The sequence below is a fragment of the Pseudonaja textilis genome, chromosome 3 (genome assembly GCF_049901715.1).
Source record: "Pseudonaja textilis isolate UNSWEBS1 chromosome 3, rPseTex1.2, whole genome shotgun sequence".
Taxonomy (NCBI): Eukaryota; Metazoa; Chordata; class Lepidosauria; order Squamata; family Elapidae; genus Pseudonaja; species Pseudonaja textilis.
Window position 1 is genome coordinate 137,177,173 of NC_141992.1, and position 21,185 is coordinate 137,198,357.

Below are 21,185 nucleotides of genomic sequence, written 5' to 3' on the forward strand. Positions count from 1 at the left end.
GGCAAGAAAGAGCTGGAGTCTTCTGGACTTCTCTGATACCAACTAACGTTCATCTGGATTTTTGCAGCATCAATCCAGAAGCCTCATTCACAACACGCACTATGATTTACTGTTGTAACCTTAGGTCTACACTGTAAATCATTAAATAAGAACTTAGTCCATATTTCAGTTGTGTTTGCATGATTTCCTGTACCATTGATAAAATAGGTATTTGTAAAAGCAAGCTCAGGTGGGCCCTTTCTGCTGGAAAGAATAGGGCAGGCAGAAAGGGCTCCTCAGTGACAATGGAGTTAAATCCTCATTTAGGTTTTGCACAAATCACGAACTGTAAGCTATCATAAATCTTGAGGAGAATTCTTAATTCTGTTTTTCTGATATTCCATATATCCATTGTGGAACTGGATGGCATAGTTAACCACAAATTTTAAGGAGCCATATAAAACAAAAGGTAAAATGTTGCAACACACATGCTAATTAAGTTGAGTCTTTTAGCCTTGAGTGTTGTTAGAACACAACTTCTGGATCACAAAAGCCATTTTAACAGACTTAGATTTTGGTTTGGCAGCATACCATTATGATTTATAAAACATGGATTATGACTTAATTCAATGTGTGAACTCAAAATTGTGGTTTCTGCAATAAACCATGTTTATAACAAATCATTAGACTTCCAAAGAGAAAAATAATCTTCAGACGACTCTGAATATAAATTCTGAAAAATAATCTTCAGATAAAAAATACAATGTACATTCCCCAATTAAGATTTCATATCAATTGTTGTAATTATTAGCCAAACAAAAACATAGTTAACAAGTCATGGATCTGTTAAACCATTTTCAAAACCATCGGAATGGACCACTTATCTGAGTCAGACTTTTTAGCAAAACATAACACAAATTTCCTGATACAAATATCAGCATCCTTTTTTTTTTCATCAACCATAGTTCAACAAAGTTAATTGTCTTGGCACATGCCCCAGGGTTGTTTGCTATTCTTCTTAGCACAAAGCCTATACTTCCAGAGCCAAACTCAATAAATGATGTAACTCAGAACCAAATATATAAAAATCTTTATTATAACTGTCAATCTCTTAATAGATTTAAGTTCCAAATTGTCCAACTCTTCCACAAACGTATAACCCTACAAAATAATATTCTTAGGCAAAACACGTACACTTAAGTGCATTTAAAGCACTCATGAAATCTATAGCTAAATAGAATGCAGATGATTTTCATTCAATTTTTATTTTCATCACAAGCAGGAATTGCTAGCAAATGCCTACCATTCTCAAAGCTCCAGACAAAAAATTAAGTTCATGTTTGAACTTCTAATTATTTAAAAAAAAAACAGAATGGGGAAAAACTATCTTTGTAAATTAGAAGATGTAAGCTGAGTTTATTTTTAATCAGATGATTAGATGTCTAAATTTCAGTAAAAACAGTAGAGTTTACTTCCAAATAAGCATGATTAAGTATGAACTGCACATCTTTAAATACATTTTAAAAGTTTACATTATGTTAGAATGCCTGCAAGGTTTATTGAGATTCTATCTATTTTATTTATAGTCAACCTTCAGTGTCAGATCACAGCCTATCCAGTCCTACAATCTGTTTTTCATATACATATGTTAACATACAGGATGCACATAATAAGAACTAAAGTAATAATAAGCAGTGGAAAATGATACTAGAAATGTATAGAAAAATCACATTTGGGGATATTTAAATCTCAGAAATCTAATCTACAGGATCTAAAACGCTTTGGAAGAAAGAAATATTTTCATTTAATATTCAGAAGATCCTGGGTTAAAATCAGAGGTGGTATTCAGGAGGTTCTGACCAGTTCTGGAGAACCAGTAGCGGAAATTTTGAGTTCAGAGAACCGGCAAATACCACCTCTGACTGGAGATTTTACAGTATCCTTCCCCTGCCATGCCCACCAAGCCACGCCCACAGAACCGGTAGTAAAAAAAATTAAATCCCACCACTGGTTAAAATCCAGTATATTTGGGAAACATAACCAAAGGCCAATACACTGAGACATAGCATCTTCACCTGCCATCATGGAGACATTTCTTGATATTTTGAGAATTTCCAAGGTAGTGAGCCATTTTATAAATCCATTTAGTTTGGCATGCTTACAATTTCAACTCTAGATGCAAAATTAAGGATTTTGTCATTGTTAACATCCACAAAGAACAGCACCTTATCAAATTGCCATGCTGCAGGAGTATATAATAAGTGTGGACCACACCATTACTTGATAATAGCTTTTTCCCATCTAGCACCCTTCAGAAACTCTTGTTTGGGCATTTGCTGGAACCTGTATGTATATGAAAGTCAATAAAGATTGAAGCTCTATTACACATTCTCTAATTTCCATGGAACTCTCTAGGTCAGGGATGTCAAACTCACATCATCATGGTGGTGTCACATGACGTATTGGGACTTTTCCCCCCTTCACTAAACCAGACGTGGCCAGCACATGATGCATCCAGCCCACAGGCCAGGAGTTTGACAGCCCTGCTCTAGCTAGATCAGACCCTGAAATTAATTCCAACACAAGGCTGAAACTACTTTTGTTGAGACTGGCTACAATAACATAACCTTGCAACTAATTGTGCTGCACTTCCCCCTCCCTCTTATGGCTCAGTGAATTAGGGAAGTATCTTCATGCGCCCTTATCTGGCTGATCTGGACTTCAGTCCCTTTTGCCTAAGCAACAACTTCTGCATTATCTTCATCAAAGTCATCTTCCTTACTTTCCAAACTATGTCAGGAGATATAAAGAGCCATTTTGTTTGCTTTTGCTTCAAGATAAAGCATAGCTTTCTCTCCCGGTTATGCAACACTAATAAACCAGGATACAATGTTATCTATAGCAATTAAATTTGCACTGTGACTTTAGTCAGCCAAGCCTACCTCACAGGGTTAATGTTGTGGGAAAAGCAACAAAAATGCTTTATGCAGCACGTGGATCTCCTATATGGAAAACAGGTTAGAAATATATAACAAATAAATAAATGAAACTAAATATATGAGATAAACAAAATATACATAGACTAGCTTTTAAATTTTAGATATATAAAATTCTGAACAGCTCTTAACAAATTTTAGTCAAGTTCTTGGTCAAACTAATGGCTCTCTTTGTCTTACTCATGATGTTACTGTCACAATTTATGGACCTGGCTGTGTGTGGCAATGCTTGCCCTTGTATTATAGATAATTTTCAGATAACTAAAGGCCAGGAACTATTAGCTTTCCCAGAGTTTCATAAGGAAATCATGAAATCAAGTTAAACTTTCCCATTTCTAAAGTCTCTTGTATGGGACTGTATACTAGTTTCTTTATTGGAACCACACTATACTGCAGAGCTAATAGTTAAGGAAAAAACACCCAAGCATCTTTCACTTCCTTATAATATTCTCTACCAGAACTGCAAAGGTAGTAAGTTGTTTCTTATCCCTGAGCTGAGAAAAGGGACACTTGAGAATTAAGTCATCTCTGAAAAATATTTCTCATGCATCCGTGCAACTAAGCTTGCATCAGAGATGCATAAGAAATAGCAGCAATTTCAAAGGCTTCAATTACTCTCCCGAGCAAAGTCACAACTTCACCAGGATGTGATATAAACCGAGGGCCATGCTCTCTTGGGAAAATCAGAAATCCCAAACAGAGACGCAGCACCAGCCTAAATGCAATCGGCCCTTCAACCTTCCCAACAGGCAAGAGTGACATGCAGTTGCTAACAGCACTAACTGGCAGACCCTGACATAAATCCCTATGCATTCCTCACTAGTTTTTTTTCCCACACCAACAAAACACCAACGCCACAAGCCATTTCTTATGCCACATACAGAAATATATAAAAAGCATGTGTTTAGAGGACTAAATGAACTCGTTAACCTTTTCTGATCCTTGTAATCCATCATTCAATTGCTATCCACATAACTGTGATAGTTATCTGGGGACTAGGTTAGATTAAAAATGATCAAGATGATAGGATTTTCACACTCATGAATTTATTGTCCTCTGATAGCAATTTGCCATCTTCCTCTGTTATCGTTTCCTTCAGCAGAATCAGGAGCTGATACCTATGTTAAACTGAATGGTCAATGTTTATGTAACATTGTCCTTCACACATAACAAATGTAAAACTCAGTGATTTGGGAATCCTTTTAGTTCTGGTTCATGAAACATGCTTCTAGAAACTGCCAAACTTCCCCAGAACACCCTCATTTAAAGGATGAGTTCCCAAGAAAATGTAGAGTTCCCAAGAAATGTAGAGTTCCCAAGAAAATTGTTTTTTAATCTTAAATCTCTAAATTCTATATAACTCTAGTGAGATATAAAAAAGAGATTGGTATTTCAAATTCATCTAAAGTTTCTAAACTACGTCCCATTGAGCATGGTTGGTTATACTTTAAGTTACCATTAGTGGTACAGAAATTCTTTTTGAGGATTTACAAAATTCTTTGGAGAATATTAAAATTCACCAAATTTTGGATATTTGATTATATGTACAGTATATCCACAGTTACCGAAAATGTAACTGGAAATTATCATGGAATTATGAAAAAGTTTTGATCATATGCAGTGCATGTTTTACCATTGCAGAGACATAAGCCCTGGACAATTTCATTAGGGAAAAAAAAGTGACTATTACTAATCTTCCCTTTATTAGAGGCTTCCTCTTAGGCATCAATTAAATATTAATTATATACTTTTCAAATAATTGTTTAGCATATCAAATATGGCTAATATTTAAATTTGTTATTCAATCCATCATAGAGATAAGTTTTATGACATGTTCCTGAAATTATTTGTTTTTTATGTGTATATTCTTTGACTAGTATCGAGTTTAATCCCATTTTATCCTCAATATTATGAAAGAGACTGAGTTAAATGGAAAAAGTATAATTGCTGCAAGACCACTTAAAAAATTTAAATTTGAATTCAGGCTCTCCTAGTCAAATCATTTAACATAATCCTTAAGAAATGTATGCACCCAACCTTTGATTTGTATTGGGAAAGTTACAGCAATTCCCAGAAAGCTGTGGATCCATGAAACAGTTATATTCCTGAGGCTCAGTTCCTTTACAGGGTGAGCTGTTGAATTTTAGCCCCCAGACACAGCTTTTAAGAATCCTTAAGGGAAAAAAATTAATGTAATTATATAAATGTGAATTGTGATAAAGTGAACATGGTTACACAATTAGTACAGTCTCTCTACCCCACCACAGATTTTATTCCACAATATATGAAATAAGCTTGAACAGATTTAAACAAATAGCTCAGATGCCAACCCCAAAACCATTCTATTCAGCCAAAGATTAAATGACTGAAGAATATAGCCTAGCTCCCTCAAAAATATGTTCCAAAACAACTTAGGGGCCACATGATGAACTTTTTAATTAGGGAAAAATGAATGCTTGTTGTATACATGATAGTGTGCAAGTTATGTTAATACAGACTTTCTGATACTTGAATTTCACTTTAATCAAATTTCCTCCTTGAGGACGCTTCAATGGGGGACGATATTATATGATATTCAAAGATCATATTTGAATAGAGATTCTCTCCCCAAATATTATTTCAGTTATGCCACCCTATTACAAAATATAGGAACAGCTTACAGCACTGTTTATTAAGATATATAAAATATCACACAAACTCCAAGCAACTTTATAGATCAATATAATTCCCAACTATTTAGAACAAGACCACTATCTGTGTTTGTGGTAATAACTACAATTCCACTTAAAATGCATACTAACATCAAAAACGGGAATTATATAACTTTCAAAGATGCTGGATGAGTTGTGGCATTCTCTGCATAGCTGTGCTTTCCAATTTCTACATCAGCAGGAAACATGAGTTTTCATTTGATAAAATAACTTAAGTATATTCTAGCATAATCTCACAACATTATTAGTCCCCAATATATCATATTTTCAGTTTCAAACCTATACTTGATATCAACTTCACAGTATAAAGTACAAGCCAGCCAGCAACAAAAACAATACATTAATTCTACAAACATTAATTTTCCCCATCACTAAATTCTTCCACTGAGAGTAACCAGATGACTGCATATGCTCAATTTGCAAACTGGTTACACAAGAACATTATGACATTTTATAGGCAGGGTTGCAATCTACTTTACATATAAGTCCAATCATATGTGGACAATATGTTCTCGGAGTACTTCTGACATCAAATTCCTCAGCCATTCCTTCTAGATGAATAAAAGCTTCCTCCAACTGCTCTTAACAAACACTATTTCTTTTGACTTAAAACAGCCATTTTCAGGGCAATTGTGGTTTTATAATTTTGAACAAAATATTAAGCATTTGTGAAAAGATGAAATCAGAACAAAACAAATTACTGAAGAGGAAGCTTCAATTGAGGCCAAAGCCATACAAGAAAACAGAACATAATTAATAGGTGTGGCCATCCTTTGGATCCAAATATACCTCATTAAACTTCAGACAATATATTTGACTACAATTAAAATGTATTACAAATTTCTCTTCTTTGTGGCGACATAAGGAGGCATCAGATCTGTGTCAACTCTTAGCAATTACTTACACCAACCTTATTTCTCTAATCAGGATGATCTGTTCTCGTTTCAGCCTAGTGAACGATGCCAACCCATCCCAAATGTTCCATTGTGCTACACATAACACACACAAAAAGCCCACAGTTAAACTGAGTGGATCATATAACCCCTAGTGCAGAGGGGGGAGGGAGCTCATTTTTAAGTACCAGAACACACTTTATATGCAAGGACAGGGGTATGGGGGGGAGGAAATGGGTCGACTATGTTATTGTAAAACAACTGGGGCATACAGAAAAGCGATCCTCTTCCTTCAGGAAAAAATACTTCCTTTCACGGGGAAGGTGTCTGCAAAAGAGGAAGCAGTTTAACCTGAGCAGGTCAGACAGCAGAAGGGCGCCACTATTCCCTCGTGGGAAGGCGAGGGCGCCAAGAGCTGGAAGGAAGCCCCAGAGCTATGCAAATACTTGCTACACCTGTCCGCCTGGCTAGAGGCCTAATCGATACCAGGCTTCCTTTTCCAAACAGGTAGAGCCCCCTTCCTAGCCCGTTTCTCATATACACGCAGCGCCCAGTCTACACAACCCGCCTCGGATTGTGACGTCACAGAAGAGTGGGCGGAGACTTGGAATTTGAGACTAAGATTCCATCGCGGGCAGCCAGGCCCTTCCCTTTGTGACGTCAGAAGATCAACAAAAACTTGGCCCCGACTAAATGTGGCCTGGAACCAAGGAACTCGCGTTGACATTCCGCTTTAACCTGTTGCTGGCGCTGTGTTGTAGGATGCATTAAAACCACCGCACGTAGTTAAGTTGCAAAGCGGCAGGAGGGTCCAAAACAGCAGCCATACTTGTGATCGCCAGTCACCGCAATGGCAGAAAAGAGGCCACCTCTTCTCATCCCTTCTCGCAACCTGCCTCCCCCCTCCACCGCATATATTTTCTTTCAACTTGAGGAACTTGTATGAACACCGAAGATGTTTTACTCCTCCGTCAGAGATCCGGAATCACGCAAGAAGAGAGAGACACCCCTTCACACACATACACCCCCAGTAAACTGCGTGAGCAGAGTTGCATTGTTCACTCGTGCAGGCGTAGAATAGCTTAAGACAGGTTTTTGCCGTTTTGTGTGTGTGTGTGTATTTTAACGCTCCAGATTCCCCACCCCCTTTCTGCTTTGTTTCAGTACATGGGAAACATGCGCAGCCAGCATGTTTAATAGATTTTCTACATAAACACTTCTCTTGACAAAATACTTTCAAGTATCATACTTCGGAATCTCAATGCCTCTGCAATGCGGTCCTATTTTTAATTCAGAATGTGATGGGGGGGGGGAGATTGAAATTCCCTTTTATTGAGCTGGCCTCTCTTTCTCCCAAATTCGTTTCCAAACTGCTAAAATAGTCTACGATGACTTTATGAAGTGTTTATTGAAAACAAAGAGGAAGGGTTTAGAAAATGATCCAGCCCCATTCCTAACACAGAGGTCTCACAAGAGAATACAACTTTGTGTCAGTTATAACAGTTTCGTTGAACACCTGCCTATTTTTATTCAATATTTTCAGTCTTTTTTTAAAAAAAAAAATAGGTCTACAGTATTTTAGTTTAATCTACTCTGTTGCTACAAACTTGGTTAATTTGCCATCCCAATCAAATCTTACATGGAGCAAAAGACAAACAACACCATAACAATTTCTGTCTGGTTGTAAGATCATACGTTTTCGATTTTTAATATACCATTTTTACTATTAAAGGTATTTCTCTAGAAGCATAAAAATCAGTCAAATGCAGAGCCATTTTTGCTACCAACACCACCACGGCTACCAGGCCTTGCAAGCACATTTCTCATAACATGATGCCCAACTGGTTTAGTTTCAACTGCAAACCCAGTAAAGCAAACGATCCATACAGGTTAGTTGATAGATTAAACATTAAACTCCCCGAAACTATACATTGAATTTCAAATTTACTCCATCGTCGTACAGGTAAGATGCCCCCTCAAACCCCTACATACATTACAACGATGGAAGTATTTGCATACAAAGTGAAATCTGCTTGAAAAAGCAGTTTAGCTGCATTATCAATAGCACCCCCCCCAGCCCCGTGTCTTTCATCTTTTAAAACTCAATTATGACTGTGTAATATGAGATCAATACATGTATCGCGACCGAATCTGATTTCCAAACCAGCTTTTTTCAAATAAAAGAGCTTTTGAAATTCACTTCCATTCCCAACGAATGGAATAGCCAACATTTCTAGGCATTCTTTAAAGCCATCGTTAACTTGACATTCACGGACATTTCCAGAAACCAAAGAGATAAACGGTACGGTACAACCACTTACATATTTCTTTTGAATTATATTCCTCTTGGGTCTTTCTTTGCTCATTCTGATATCCGGATTCTGATTGCAAATGGGGACAATTGCTTCATGAATTAAAAGCCGCAACCAATTTTGAGGGGGGGAATCCTTTTTGTTTGTTTGTTTTTCTTTATTGTGGTTTTCTTGTAATCCGATTTTCTTCGCACACAATGCAATTCTCCGTGCAATAAATCCAAAATAGGTTGGAGGTCGAACAGAAGGGGGAAAAAAGCCAAATCCAAAGCAAACCACCACCACCAAAAAAATCACCTTAGAGAAACATTCATAATGGAAATTTTACACCCTATACACAAAAAGACACCCTTGCTGTCCCCCTTTTCTCTGTTTCAAGCCACCAAAGCGATCTGTAGGCCTGTAGTGTCCGAGATGTAGTTTACATCTTGAAAAGGATGGGAGGGGGGAAGGATTAAAAGGGGATATTTTTTTTTGTAATGTTGGAAGTCACGTTTCAAGTGCTGCAGCAGACAACTCGAGCAGCCGCGAAGGCTGCACACATTGATTGTATGAGTCGTCTCTTCTTCAGTTCCCACACACAGATATACACCGAGACAAACACGAGAGACAACTAATCAGGACGGCTTTCCATCAGCAACTTTAAGTGGCCCAATTCCTTCAAAAATATTATGTTATGAAGAAGAGACAGGCAGACGAGCAGACAAACCGGAGCGGGGGAGGGGTAGGAAAGAGGGTAAAGAAGGACTTAGGGCTTAGCCTCAATTCTTTAACGTGATACCAGCCGCAAAAGGAGAGAGAGAGAGAGAGAGATCACTCTCTATGCATCCCCGCAGCTCCAAGCCAAAGGGATCCCGGTGCAGCTGCAGCTTAAGGAAACCAGGGCAGCCTTAATCTCTTTTCGCCCCGGCACACGCACTCCTGGTGGCTGCCCCAGCCGGAGGCACCAAGTCCAGTTCCCGGAGGCCAGCGAGGAATCCTGGCGAAAGAATTTGAGGACAATCCCTGCGTCCAACGACACGCTCTGTCGCCAGCTCTTCTCTTTTCTGTGTCTGCAAAGCTCTTTAATTGTCCTCCCTTGCCCTCCCCCCCCTTGCCTGGCGAGCAAAACGCAGCTTCGTCCGGCTACATCTCCCGTTATTCTCTGAGCTCAAAAAAAGGAGGCGAGCGAGCGGGCTCTACCCTGCGACTCAGCCTCGCATGCAGCAGGCAAGAAGAGAAAGAAGCAGCTCCGTGCGCCGTGGCTTGAGAAAAATCGTCCTTGCTCTCTGGGAAAGTTGCAGCCAGCCTTGAGACAAAATGGCTTACAATGAAACTACAGCTCCCAAGCTGCACAAGGCGCGCAGCTGCAGGAGCGGCGCTCTGATTGGACGCTGGGATTGTCCTCGAGGCACCTTTCTTCCACCTGCCCCGCCCCTTGGGTGAAAGCGGGGGGGGGGGGGGCGAATTTGCCATCCTGGGCTTCAGCGGAGGCGGCTTTTTTTTTTTTTTTTGCGCCAGCCTTGTCAGCGCGTTCGCTCTGCGCGGTGAGCGTTCGTGCGTTTGCGGCAGCGATGGCTCATCGCTTCAGCTGGGGGTGGTGGGTGGTGGGGTGGGATGGGGAGAGTGCGGGAGAGAGGAGTCGGGCCGTGTTTTGTGCCTACCGCTGTTTATCTGCGTTTCCGGAAAACAGGATCCTCTTTGGCGAAGGAAAAAAAGGGGGGCAGCAGAGCGGAGCCTCCCGTTTGCAGGAGATTGGGGGTGTTGACATTACCTGTGGCTGTGGGAAAAGGGCGGGGGTCCTCACTGGCATGGATGATAGATTAGAGAGAGATCTTTCTATTACCGCTGAATGGAAAGAAACCAAGGGCAAACATGGTGCCAATGGAAAAAGGTCTCCCATTTACCTCATTCTTATGAGGAGGGAGCAAGGAGGAAGATTCCCTCAGGGCTGGGATGCGTTTCCAATTTTAGACGGGACCGTAGTGGGAATTTTTTAAACCCGAATATACATATTATTTACTGGGAACTAAGCTTTGTCTCCCCCCCCCCCCATTCAAGGGCACTTGCTCTCAAGTAGGAGCTCCTGGGATCAAGCGTATAATTGGAGCAAGAAGAGAGGGGGTTGAAGGAAATGACTTGGTGGGAGAGAAACCTGTTCATAAGAGAAGATACAGGACAGGACAGGAGGAGCGTCTCTTAGATTCGCCTTTTTTTTTTCCCTTTGAAAAAGCATAGATTCATTGGTTTTGTTAACCATAACGATAGGGGTCTATAGAAAAATAATGTAGGTAAATTGTAAGCTGGGCCAAAAATACTTCTTGTTGGTTGCTAAGCAGTCCTGCTCTGCTTTCCAGCCAGTGTCACTTCAGGACAGTGAGCCTGGTTTGTCGGGAAACTTGCTTAACATGTCTCCAAGGTATTTTAAGGTCATTTCCCTCCACCCTGTCCTTTCTCTAATACTGGAAGAGGGGGGGGAATGGCTGCACCAGATTACTTTTAGCCTGTATATATAGCACCAGCCAGACTGGTGGGAAAGGGCATATTATAATGAGGTTACTTACATGTAACTTCTCGTAAGCGTTTTCTCTGTTATATTGCCAGATTTAACATGTTGAATAACAGCAGACTCTGGTTAAAAATAAATAAATAGCAGGGTTTTTGAAAGCAAAGATATTTTAATACATGCAACAGAATTTAGTGAGGAAATGATTATAGTCTCTTCCTCCCCCCCCCCAAATGAATAATTCTATCTTTGTGCACCAGTTAATTTTTATTTATAGGTCATGTTCAGTTAAATCCTGTGTCCCACTTCTTTCCCTCTTGTCAATTAAAAGAATTGTTTAAATCCCCCTGGCTGAATTCAATGGGACTTAATACAAGAACATTTTGGAAGAGTGACATCATACCATTAAAACAGCTACAGCCTGTTAAATATGTTATTAATTCATTTTTAAAGAAATAAATCAAGAGTGAGGGAACTGCTGGCCCTACAAATGTTGATGAACTGTAATCCGGCATCTTCAAAGCATCATAGTCAATGGTGACAAATGCTAAGAAGGATAATTCAGATCTCTATCCCTGAAAAAATGTTGAAAACCAAGTATTAAATAAATACTTTCAAGTAAATGAATGTAGCCAAGAGAAATAACAGCCCTGGTGAGTGTATCTTAACTTAAGCTTGAGGGACAGAAAAGCAGTGATACTGATTTTTATAAATCATAATGTAAAAGTCATGTAAAAACATATATACCTGTTTAAAGTATCCTGATAAATATTAATTAGAATAGAGCTGGAAGGGACCTTAGAGGTCTTCTAGTCCAACCCCCTGCTCAAGTAGGAGACCATAGACCATTTCAGACAAGTGACTATCCAGTCTCTTCTTCAAAACCTCCAGTGATGAAACACCCGCAACTTCTCCTTAATTCCCGGTTGCTTTTCTCTTTGATCAGTTTCCATCCATAGTTTCTTGTTCCCATCCATTATTTCTCAATTAGCTGCAAAGGTTACAAAAATAGAAAACTAACCAAGGTAACTAAACACCCTTTGGAGGAAGATCTTGATTTGGAGTCTATAAAGAAAGAGAGCCAAGCGAACTTTTGTAGGGAAAGAATTCCTTGACTTTAGTTGTACAACAAAGATGGTCTTGCCCTGTGTCACTAGACTTCAGATAGAAGGCAGGCACCAAGTGGGACTTCAAAGGGAGATCCTATCTCATGGTTAATTCATAGAAAAACAGGCATTCCTTAAGGCCTTAAAGGCCTTGACTAGTTGAGGGTTGAGCTTGGATTATTTAAGGATTTTAAGAGCTGTCCACATTGTCAAAAGAAAGGCTCCTTCAATGCTGCTGATTTAATGAACAAATCCATACAAGCCGCCTTTTCAACACTGATGGTTTATCTTCTTCCAGAATTTTGGTTTTCCTTTTGGTTTCACTTCTAGATTTAGTTTTCACTCCTCGTATTTCTTGATGTTCGTCAATCCAAATACTAATGATTCTGATCCTTCTTACCTTTTTGAGATGAGCCATGGCCAGCTTGGTGCTACCACATACAGGTAGTCCTCAACTTACAGCAGTTTGTTTAGTGACTGTTCAAAGTTACAACAGCACTGAAAAATTGACTTAGGACCGTTTTTCATACCTATGACCTTTGCAGCAGCCCCAAGTGATTAAAATTCAGATGCTTGGAACTGGTTCATATTTATGACGGTTGCAGTATCCCAGGGGTTACGTGATTCTCTTTTGCGACCTTCTGACAAGCAAAGTTAATGTGGAAACCAGATTCACTTAATAAGCAGGTTAGTAACTGATGAACTGCAGTGATTCACTGAGCAACTGCGGCAAGAAAGCTTGTAAAATGAGGCAAAACTCACTTGAAAATGTCTCAATAACAGAAAATTTGGGCTCAATTGGAGTCGTAAGTCGAGGATCACCTGTAATCACTTTCAGTGGGCTCACAACTCAATTGATATAGACTCATAGCAACCATTCAGTCTGCTGTTATGTCATCCATTTGGGTTTCTATAGGGTGATGATGAGGATGTTGTTCTTGAAGAGGCCTGCTCACCCATTAGTCTGCCAGCAAGTTATGTACGCTGCAAGAATTAATCCCAAATGCAGTTCAGCCAAATTGAAGCCTTGGGCCAATCTTGTCTGGTCACAGAAATGCATTGTATCCAGCCTGGTTAGCACCTGGAAGAGAAACTACCAGGAAATACCAGGAATGTAAACTAAATCAGGAAGGGAAGATCACATCTATACTGTCGCTAAGGAAAATACACATGTAACCAATTACTTGTTGGGAATCAAATTATAGACAAAGGCTTCTTGATATTTACTGTTAGGTTACTAACTCGGCTTGGTCATTAGGAATTTATCTACCTCAGAGAGTTGGAGCTATGAGAAAATCGAAGGAAAGCAATGACCAATCTCCTGAAGAAAATAAAACCAATCAAACAAATTAAAAAAACGAATTCTTGGCTGTGCTTAAAACATGGGTGTCAAACTCGCGGCGTCATGTTGCCGTCATGTGATGTTTTGTGATTTTTTTTTCCCTTCATGGAGCTGGGGTGGGTGGAGCCTATGTGTGCGACATCTGGCCGACGGGCTGCCAATTTGACACCCCTGAAAAGAGTTAGCTGAATTCAAATCTTTGCTCTCAGCACCTCTTCCCACTTTTAAAAATTACGGAGGACCTTAAAAAGCTTTTGCTTGTATGGATTTTATTAATTGATACCATATTAAAAATTAAAACTAACCTATTTGTGGGATATTTATTGAATCATGTAAAAGTAACAATATTAAATCCATTAAATATTAGCATAGCTGTAAATAAGATATCTTCCTTTAAAAAATCACTATATTTTTAACAAATAAAAAATAATGAGAAAAGTGGAATTATTTTACATTTTTGTAAATATATTCAATATCTGGCAAATAATTTGGATTTTGTAGACCCCTGAGTGGTCTTGGGGTCCCCGACCACATTCTAAACAACACTGCTCTAAACTAAAGTATCTCAGAAGCTGTCTCCCAAATGACATGAACAGAGCTTTCTCCGTTTCAGCATCTCAGTCTGTTCCACGAAAACCTATCTGTTTTTGGTCCTTACAAACACCAGGCCAGAACCATTTTATTCCCCCACCCCCAGGATTTTTAATGTTATGAAATTCTTTCACTGCATTTTAATCTGATCTTTACTCTGGTTGTCTGACATAAAGGGGAGACCTTGTCAGGTTCCCCTTGGATTTTCTTTGCTTTTAATAGGGACTTAATTGCATTTTTTTTCTGACTTGGCTACCAGAGTGCTACAGTACTACAGCAGGGTTACAGTTCTCAGTGTGGTGCAAAATACATCTTGATCCTAATTTTATAGTCTGAAAGAAACTGGTGCTCTCACTCTTGTTTCAAGAATGATCTGATCAGTATTCTAAACATCTCTTGTCCTAATAAGCAGACTTGGAAAAACACAGCTCTCTTGTGATCAGCCATCCATATGAAGATTTTAATAAAACAAACAATTTAAGTAAAAGGCCTGATACACTCATGAAGTACTTGATATAAACCAATTAAAGAGCCTAATTGTAGCAGGCCTCAAAAGGTGAGTTAGCAAATTTATTCTAATGAGGAAAATCTAGAAGAGGGACAGGATGCATTCTTGCTCCTGGAAAAACAATTTACTGAGTCTTGAAATTTCACAAATCATCTAATTTGATTTATTTATTTTTTATTATTCAATATAGCAAACGGTGTTAAGTGAGCTGATTAGTGTGTCATTCCACAGAGCTGAATCCACTGAGTTCCTGGCACATTGCAATCTACCCTGACAAGATTTTCAAGTTTTAAAAGGTGTTGGAATAGTACTCCTTAATCTTGCAACATGTGGACAGACTCAACCATAGTTAACAGCTGGGAAACTTAACATTTTAGATTAGGCCAATCCAAAATTGCTAGGGAATCAGTCATTCATAAACACATAGAGATAAACAGTATTTGCATATATTTTTAAAAAATACCAAGTTCAAAGCCTAGGAAGAACACATCCTAGGAAGAACCCAGTTAAGCAGGAAAGAAAACCAGATAAAAGATCAGGGAAGAAATAATATCCATCAAGACGGAAGCCATATCTCCACTAAGACTGGCAGGAGAAGCTACTTACTAGTAAACAGGCAGCAAACTCCCCTCCCCCTCCCACTGATGAAGTTACCTAGCATGATAATGAAACATCTGCAAGAAAACATCCAAGCTCAGATAGAACCAAGAACCCAATGCCTCAATTCTGACCTGCATACATTTTCTTCTATTGGAAGCTTAGGGTTAATGTTATTGGAATGTTTAATGTTCTGTTAAATGTTTTAAAGAGAGAGATAAGTGAATTCTTAAAATGTTTATGGTAGGTCAAAGCCAGGAAATATTTAACACCTTTAACATTTTAACAAGTTTAAGGGCCCAGATTCAGTATACTTAACTGTAATCTTTGTTTCCAGCATGAAAGCTGCCAGAAATCTTTGATTATTAAGTATTGCGCAGAGGTGGTATGCAGCAGGTTCTGACCAGTTCTGGAGAACTGGTAGCAGAAATTTTGAGTAGTTTGGAGAACCGGCAAATACAGTATCTTTTCTCTGCCACGCTCACCAAGCCACGCCCACAGAACTGATAGTAAAAAAATTGAATCCCACCACTGGTATTGCGGTTATAGTTTGATCCTGAATCATACGAGAAATTATAATATACATTTTAAAATCTCTGGGGAGATAATGTACTAGACAATTTGTGTTGGTCAAGGGATTTAAATTTCTAATGGCTGTTTTAAAGATTTTGAGAAATTGTGTGTTGAGTATTATTTACCTACAATACTAGCTTGACAGTATATACAATTGAAACATACTAATTGAACAGAATGGCTTACTAATTAAACAACTTTCTGGATGCTTTAGCAGCATTCACAATATCTACAATTTTAGATTCCTTAAGAAATACAGGACTTGATCAGAAATCAATTATTCAGTTTATTAAGGAATTTAAATGTAAAATTATTTTCAACTCACAGAGCTCAAAAAAATGTATTTACACTTTGAAAATGTAGCCCTTCCTTGAGTATAGCAAGATATTTTGCTTGACAATATTTCCAGGAATAGCTTTATAGGTTTGCAACCTTAAGAACTATAATGGCATTTACAATGGAGAAAACTCTAGGGAAATCTATGGAACGTATGTATTAAAAAAAAAATGTAAGATTGGTTTCATCTATGCTACTTTGGTCCTCGAGGCACTGCAGTATTATAGTTGAAAATATTAAATAGTGTTTTTTTACAGCAAACCTATATTTTAAAATATATAATATTTAACATTAAATAACACAGTAATTTATATATAATCATTTTCATTCAAATTTTCATTGATTGGTTTTTTGTTTTAGGAAAAAACATCCCAAATATATCAGAAAAATATGGCAAACATAATTATTTTATTTTAGTAATTGTAAGATCAAACAATTGTTTCAGCAGATAAGACCAAATTCACATATTAATCCAACCATTGGTAATTTACAAACCATGATTTATTAGCAGTAAAACAATATTCCTGAAGATAAGTTCCAAGAAGCATGTTTTCAACAGGTAACTAAGGGCCAGTATAGGTAGTTCTCAATGTTCAACAGTTCACTTAATGACCGTTCAAAGTTACAATGGCACTGAAAAAGTGACTTATGACCATTTTTCACACTTACGACCTTCGTAGCATTCCCATGGTCTTGTAGTCAAAATTCACATGCTTGGCAACTGGTTCATGCTTATTACCATTTCAGTGTCCTGGGGTCATGTGAAGCAAAGTTTTGACAAGCAAAATCAATGAGGAAGCCAGATTCGTTTAACAACTGTTTTACTAACTTATCAACTGCAGTGGTTGACACTTAACAACTGTGGCAAGAAAGATTGTAAAATGAGGCAAAATTCACTTAACAGATGCCTAGCTTAGGAACAGAAATTTTGGGTTCAATTGTGGTTGTAAGTCAAGGACTATCTATATAGCAGATACCTTTCAAATTTTGCTGTCGAGAATATTTTAGAAGGTGGACACTGTACAGTGATTGTCTTGTTCAGCTGCCAAATGGAGTTCAGCAACTCTCAATGGACATAGTAAAGCTAATGATTGATTGAAAAAATCAAATTATAAAGCCACACAATATATTGATATTTATATTGACTCTGGGCAATGTACAAATTAAAAACACTCCCAATACAATGAAATGGAGTATTTTATTTGTATATAAAATATGTACTGTAGCTTGTATAATGGTCACACTAAAGTTGAAGGCCTCAATGATGATAACAATCTAGAACAGGGGGGTCAAACTCAAGGCGCTTAGATCTGGCCCATGGAGCCACCCTGGAAACAGTAAAGCAGTGAAGGGCCGGCCCACGGTGCCTCTGCCAGTGAAAACAGAGTTTGGGAGTCCGTTTTCACTGGCAGAATGCTCAGGCCATCACAGATACCCCTGACACAAATGATGTCAAGCAGGCCATGCCACACCCATCCCACACCCACCCCAGGTCAAAAACAATCCTGATGAAATCAAGTTTGACACCCCTGATCTAGAACATCCCAAACTACAAGTTGTTCTTTCTGATGGAATGCAACTCTATTTAGAAGGAGTAGGTCCCCAACTCCCCAAATAGAGAACTAATCTCCCAAAGGATGGACTAGTTCTAGTCCATGCCTCACCCACAGAAACTCCCTGGCTGACTTTAGGCCGGCCACTCTCCATTCAGCTTACCTGAAACACTGCTTGTAAGGGAAAATATAAAGATAACCAAATGTTTATCATCTTAAGATCCTGTGTACAATATATCAATCTAATATATAAATAATTAACAACATCTAAGTTTGTTGGCACTCATCCAAACCTTCACAGCATCCCACTCTAGTTCAGAACATGTACAGGTTTTATTTAAAACTTTTAAATAAAATGTTCTATTTTGATTCAGGTGTTACGGAGATGTAAAGCCGAGCATCACTTGATACTGAAGACAACCAGTTCCAAAATACTTGACAACTACCTACAGCAGTTTAATATAGATGTTAAATAGCACTGGAGACAAATTGGTGTTTGTGACAATCGACAGCACAGTTGTCAAAGCATATTGACAATATATTGACTTAATGCTACCTTTGGATATCATCTCTGCAAGTAGAAACAGATCCATTGTATTATAATGCCCCATCCCTTACTTAAACAGAGATGGTCCAGGTCAACATGCTGACAATATTGAAACCTGCTGAAAATAAGGCATGGTCACTATGAGAGATAACCTGAGACCAAAAAAAAAATAGAGTATTTCTTTTTATCTCAGGTTATCTCTCAAAGTGACTATGCGTGATTCCGTCTAAGACTTAGGCCCAAACCTAACTTGAAAGAAGCCAAAATAAGCAATACCCTCCAAGAATGTATAGCATGTGTTCCAGACTAGCAGGCTCGAAGCCTGCAAACCTGATTGGCCCGCTGATAGCCGATCATGATTGGTCGCCATAGACTGATGCGATTGGCCAGTAAACGGGCTGCCGCGATTGGCCCTGCCAAGAGCGGCAAACTCAAATCGCCTTTATTGGCTGCCTAGCCGCAGCCAGCCCTATATAAGGGGCTGCTGCGGCTGGGATTAGTTGCTCAGATCTGAAGTCACTAATAAAGAGCTGTTGTTGCTATCTGAGTCTTGCCTCCGTTCTTGAACCATCCTCCCAGATCTAACAGCATGATTGCCTTTCCAGGTCTGGATCTCTATTGTGTGGGTTCCCCCGAATGTATGGATAGAAATTTATGTGGCTGCAGCAAACACAATTGGATATGTAAAAAGGCCCCGTGGCTTTTATTTTAGTCTGCAAAGTTTTCAGGTAGCAATTTTAGATTATAAACATTTGGCCTGCATGCTGTTTGTACACAAATATACATTTATATTATATATTTCCTCTAGAGGTCTGTTTTTCAAAAACAGACTGCACTTCAAAAAGGCTATTTGAATATTATTTTCCTTTTTTAAAAATTCGGTATGTGCTTTGTTTTAGAAATCAGATAATAAGATAGTTTTTCCTCACAGCCTGATGCCCTCCAGATGTTTTGGAACAAGAACTCCTAGGGCCCCAACCTATTTTCATAGCATCAGATTGTAAACAATTATTCAAAAGTTTTAAATGGAAGATTTAAAGAGTCTGACTTTTCCTCTTCCCCTTCTTCAAGCTCTTTGAGATGTCAGCACTAAAAAGATGAATCATTTATTAGTAGGAGGCTTGAAACATGATGAAATCATCAATTGACACTTCAGTGGCTTTTAGTGCTGTTGTTTGCAACACGTCAGGAATAGGGACAGTGTGGGTTTTTCAGTGTTTCACACGGCACTGCTGGTGGGATGTTGCAATTCTGTGGGTGGATTTTTCTCTATAAAATGCTTTATCATCATAGAAAATATGGGAACTCGTCTTTAGGGAGAGCATGACTAGTCCATGACTATTTTTTAAATGAATCACAATAACGTCTCCCCGAAATACCACACATTCCAAATTTGTTGGGACGGGGGACGGGACGGGGGGGGGGGGACACCTTCTATTAATCAGTTATAAGCATCAGAGGAAATAGTGAGGTTGTCTGAAAAATGAGTTGTAATGTAGCTTCTGCCAAAATCAGATTTCTTTTCTTAGATCACACCCAGGATGATTTGACTTTGGAAGCTACAACATGGCCAATCTTTTTATACTCTTGTGAAAGAAACCTGCGAAACTCATTTGAGTGACGAATAAACAATAGATGTCTGGAACTCTAGCAATTGCCCGTATTCATCAAGACAGCAACAAAGGGTTAGTTGTACTTTGCAGAACATTCCAAAATTGAGAGGCAAATGATACAAGCTAAAATGGGTTGGAGTCAGTTCCAGAACTGATACAGGGCCATTTCAGTAAAAAAAATCATATGGAACTATTTTTTTGGATCATTTGAGTTAACTAGACTGACAAACCCATGCATTTCCTCTATTATAATAGTGATCCATGGCACAGCAGAGGCTGGACTTTAAATTCTCTGAGCCTGAGAGTTGTCCTGCTGTGACTGTACAGTAGATGGTTGTGTGATAAAAATTTGTTGCCAAAATCCTCAGTCTGAGAATCCTGGTTTCTTACTGCTGATTCAGTTCTGCAAGGGTTTTTCATCTACAGTAGTGATAGCCTAAATGGGCCAACACCAGAGGTAAAACTTTACCTTACAAATCTGGTGTATGTGTGTGTGTGTGCGCACATGCCAAGGGCAGAGTTACATGTATTGGCAGTAATGAGTTACATAGTGGATGATTGTGGGATTTCCATTGGTAAAGCAATTGGATGGCTTATTGAACCTGTATGGAGATTCTCAGTCATCCAGGCAGGGGTGGGATTCTACAGGTTCATACCTATTCGCTAGAACTGGTTGTTAACATTCTAAGCACTTGGGAGAACTGGTTGTTAGAAGAAATTACTGGCCTAATCCTGTAAGGAAGGCAGGAAGGAAACATTCTGGTGTTGCTTACAGAAACTGCCTCTCCATTAACCCTTATTACATTCTTGGCAGGACTAGACTTCCTGCCTCAGAAATGTCTCTGGAGTTTTTTCCCCCTCCTTTGCTGGTACTTTGCTTGTGTGGAGTGACCATTCAAGCCATGCCCGCCAACTAAGCCACGCCCACAGAACCGGTTGTTAAAAAATTTGAATCCCACCCCTGCATCCAGGTCACGGTTTTCCCAAAGGTGCTTTTTCAAAAGGCAGTTGGACTTTCTTTGTTTTTCCTTGAAGATGTTTTG

General features: G+C 38.8%; 1 protein-coding gene across 1 annotated transcript in view; it reads right to left on the reverse strand.

Moving 5' to 3' along the window:
- Positions 1-10,227, reverse strand: part of JARID2 (jumonji and AT-rich interaction domain containing 2) — a 226,212-nt gene extending 215,985 nt beyond the window's left edge. Inside the window, exon 1 of the mRNA XM_026699555.2 lies at positions 8,901-10,227. Within this exon, the coding sequence (XP_026555340.2) occupies positions 8,901-8,945 (45 nt within the window). The 5' untranslated portion in view covers positions 8,946-10,227. The remainder of the gene's footprint in view (positions 1-8,900) is intronic.
- Positions 10,228-21,185: the final 10,958 nt, after the last annotated feature.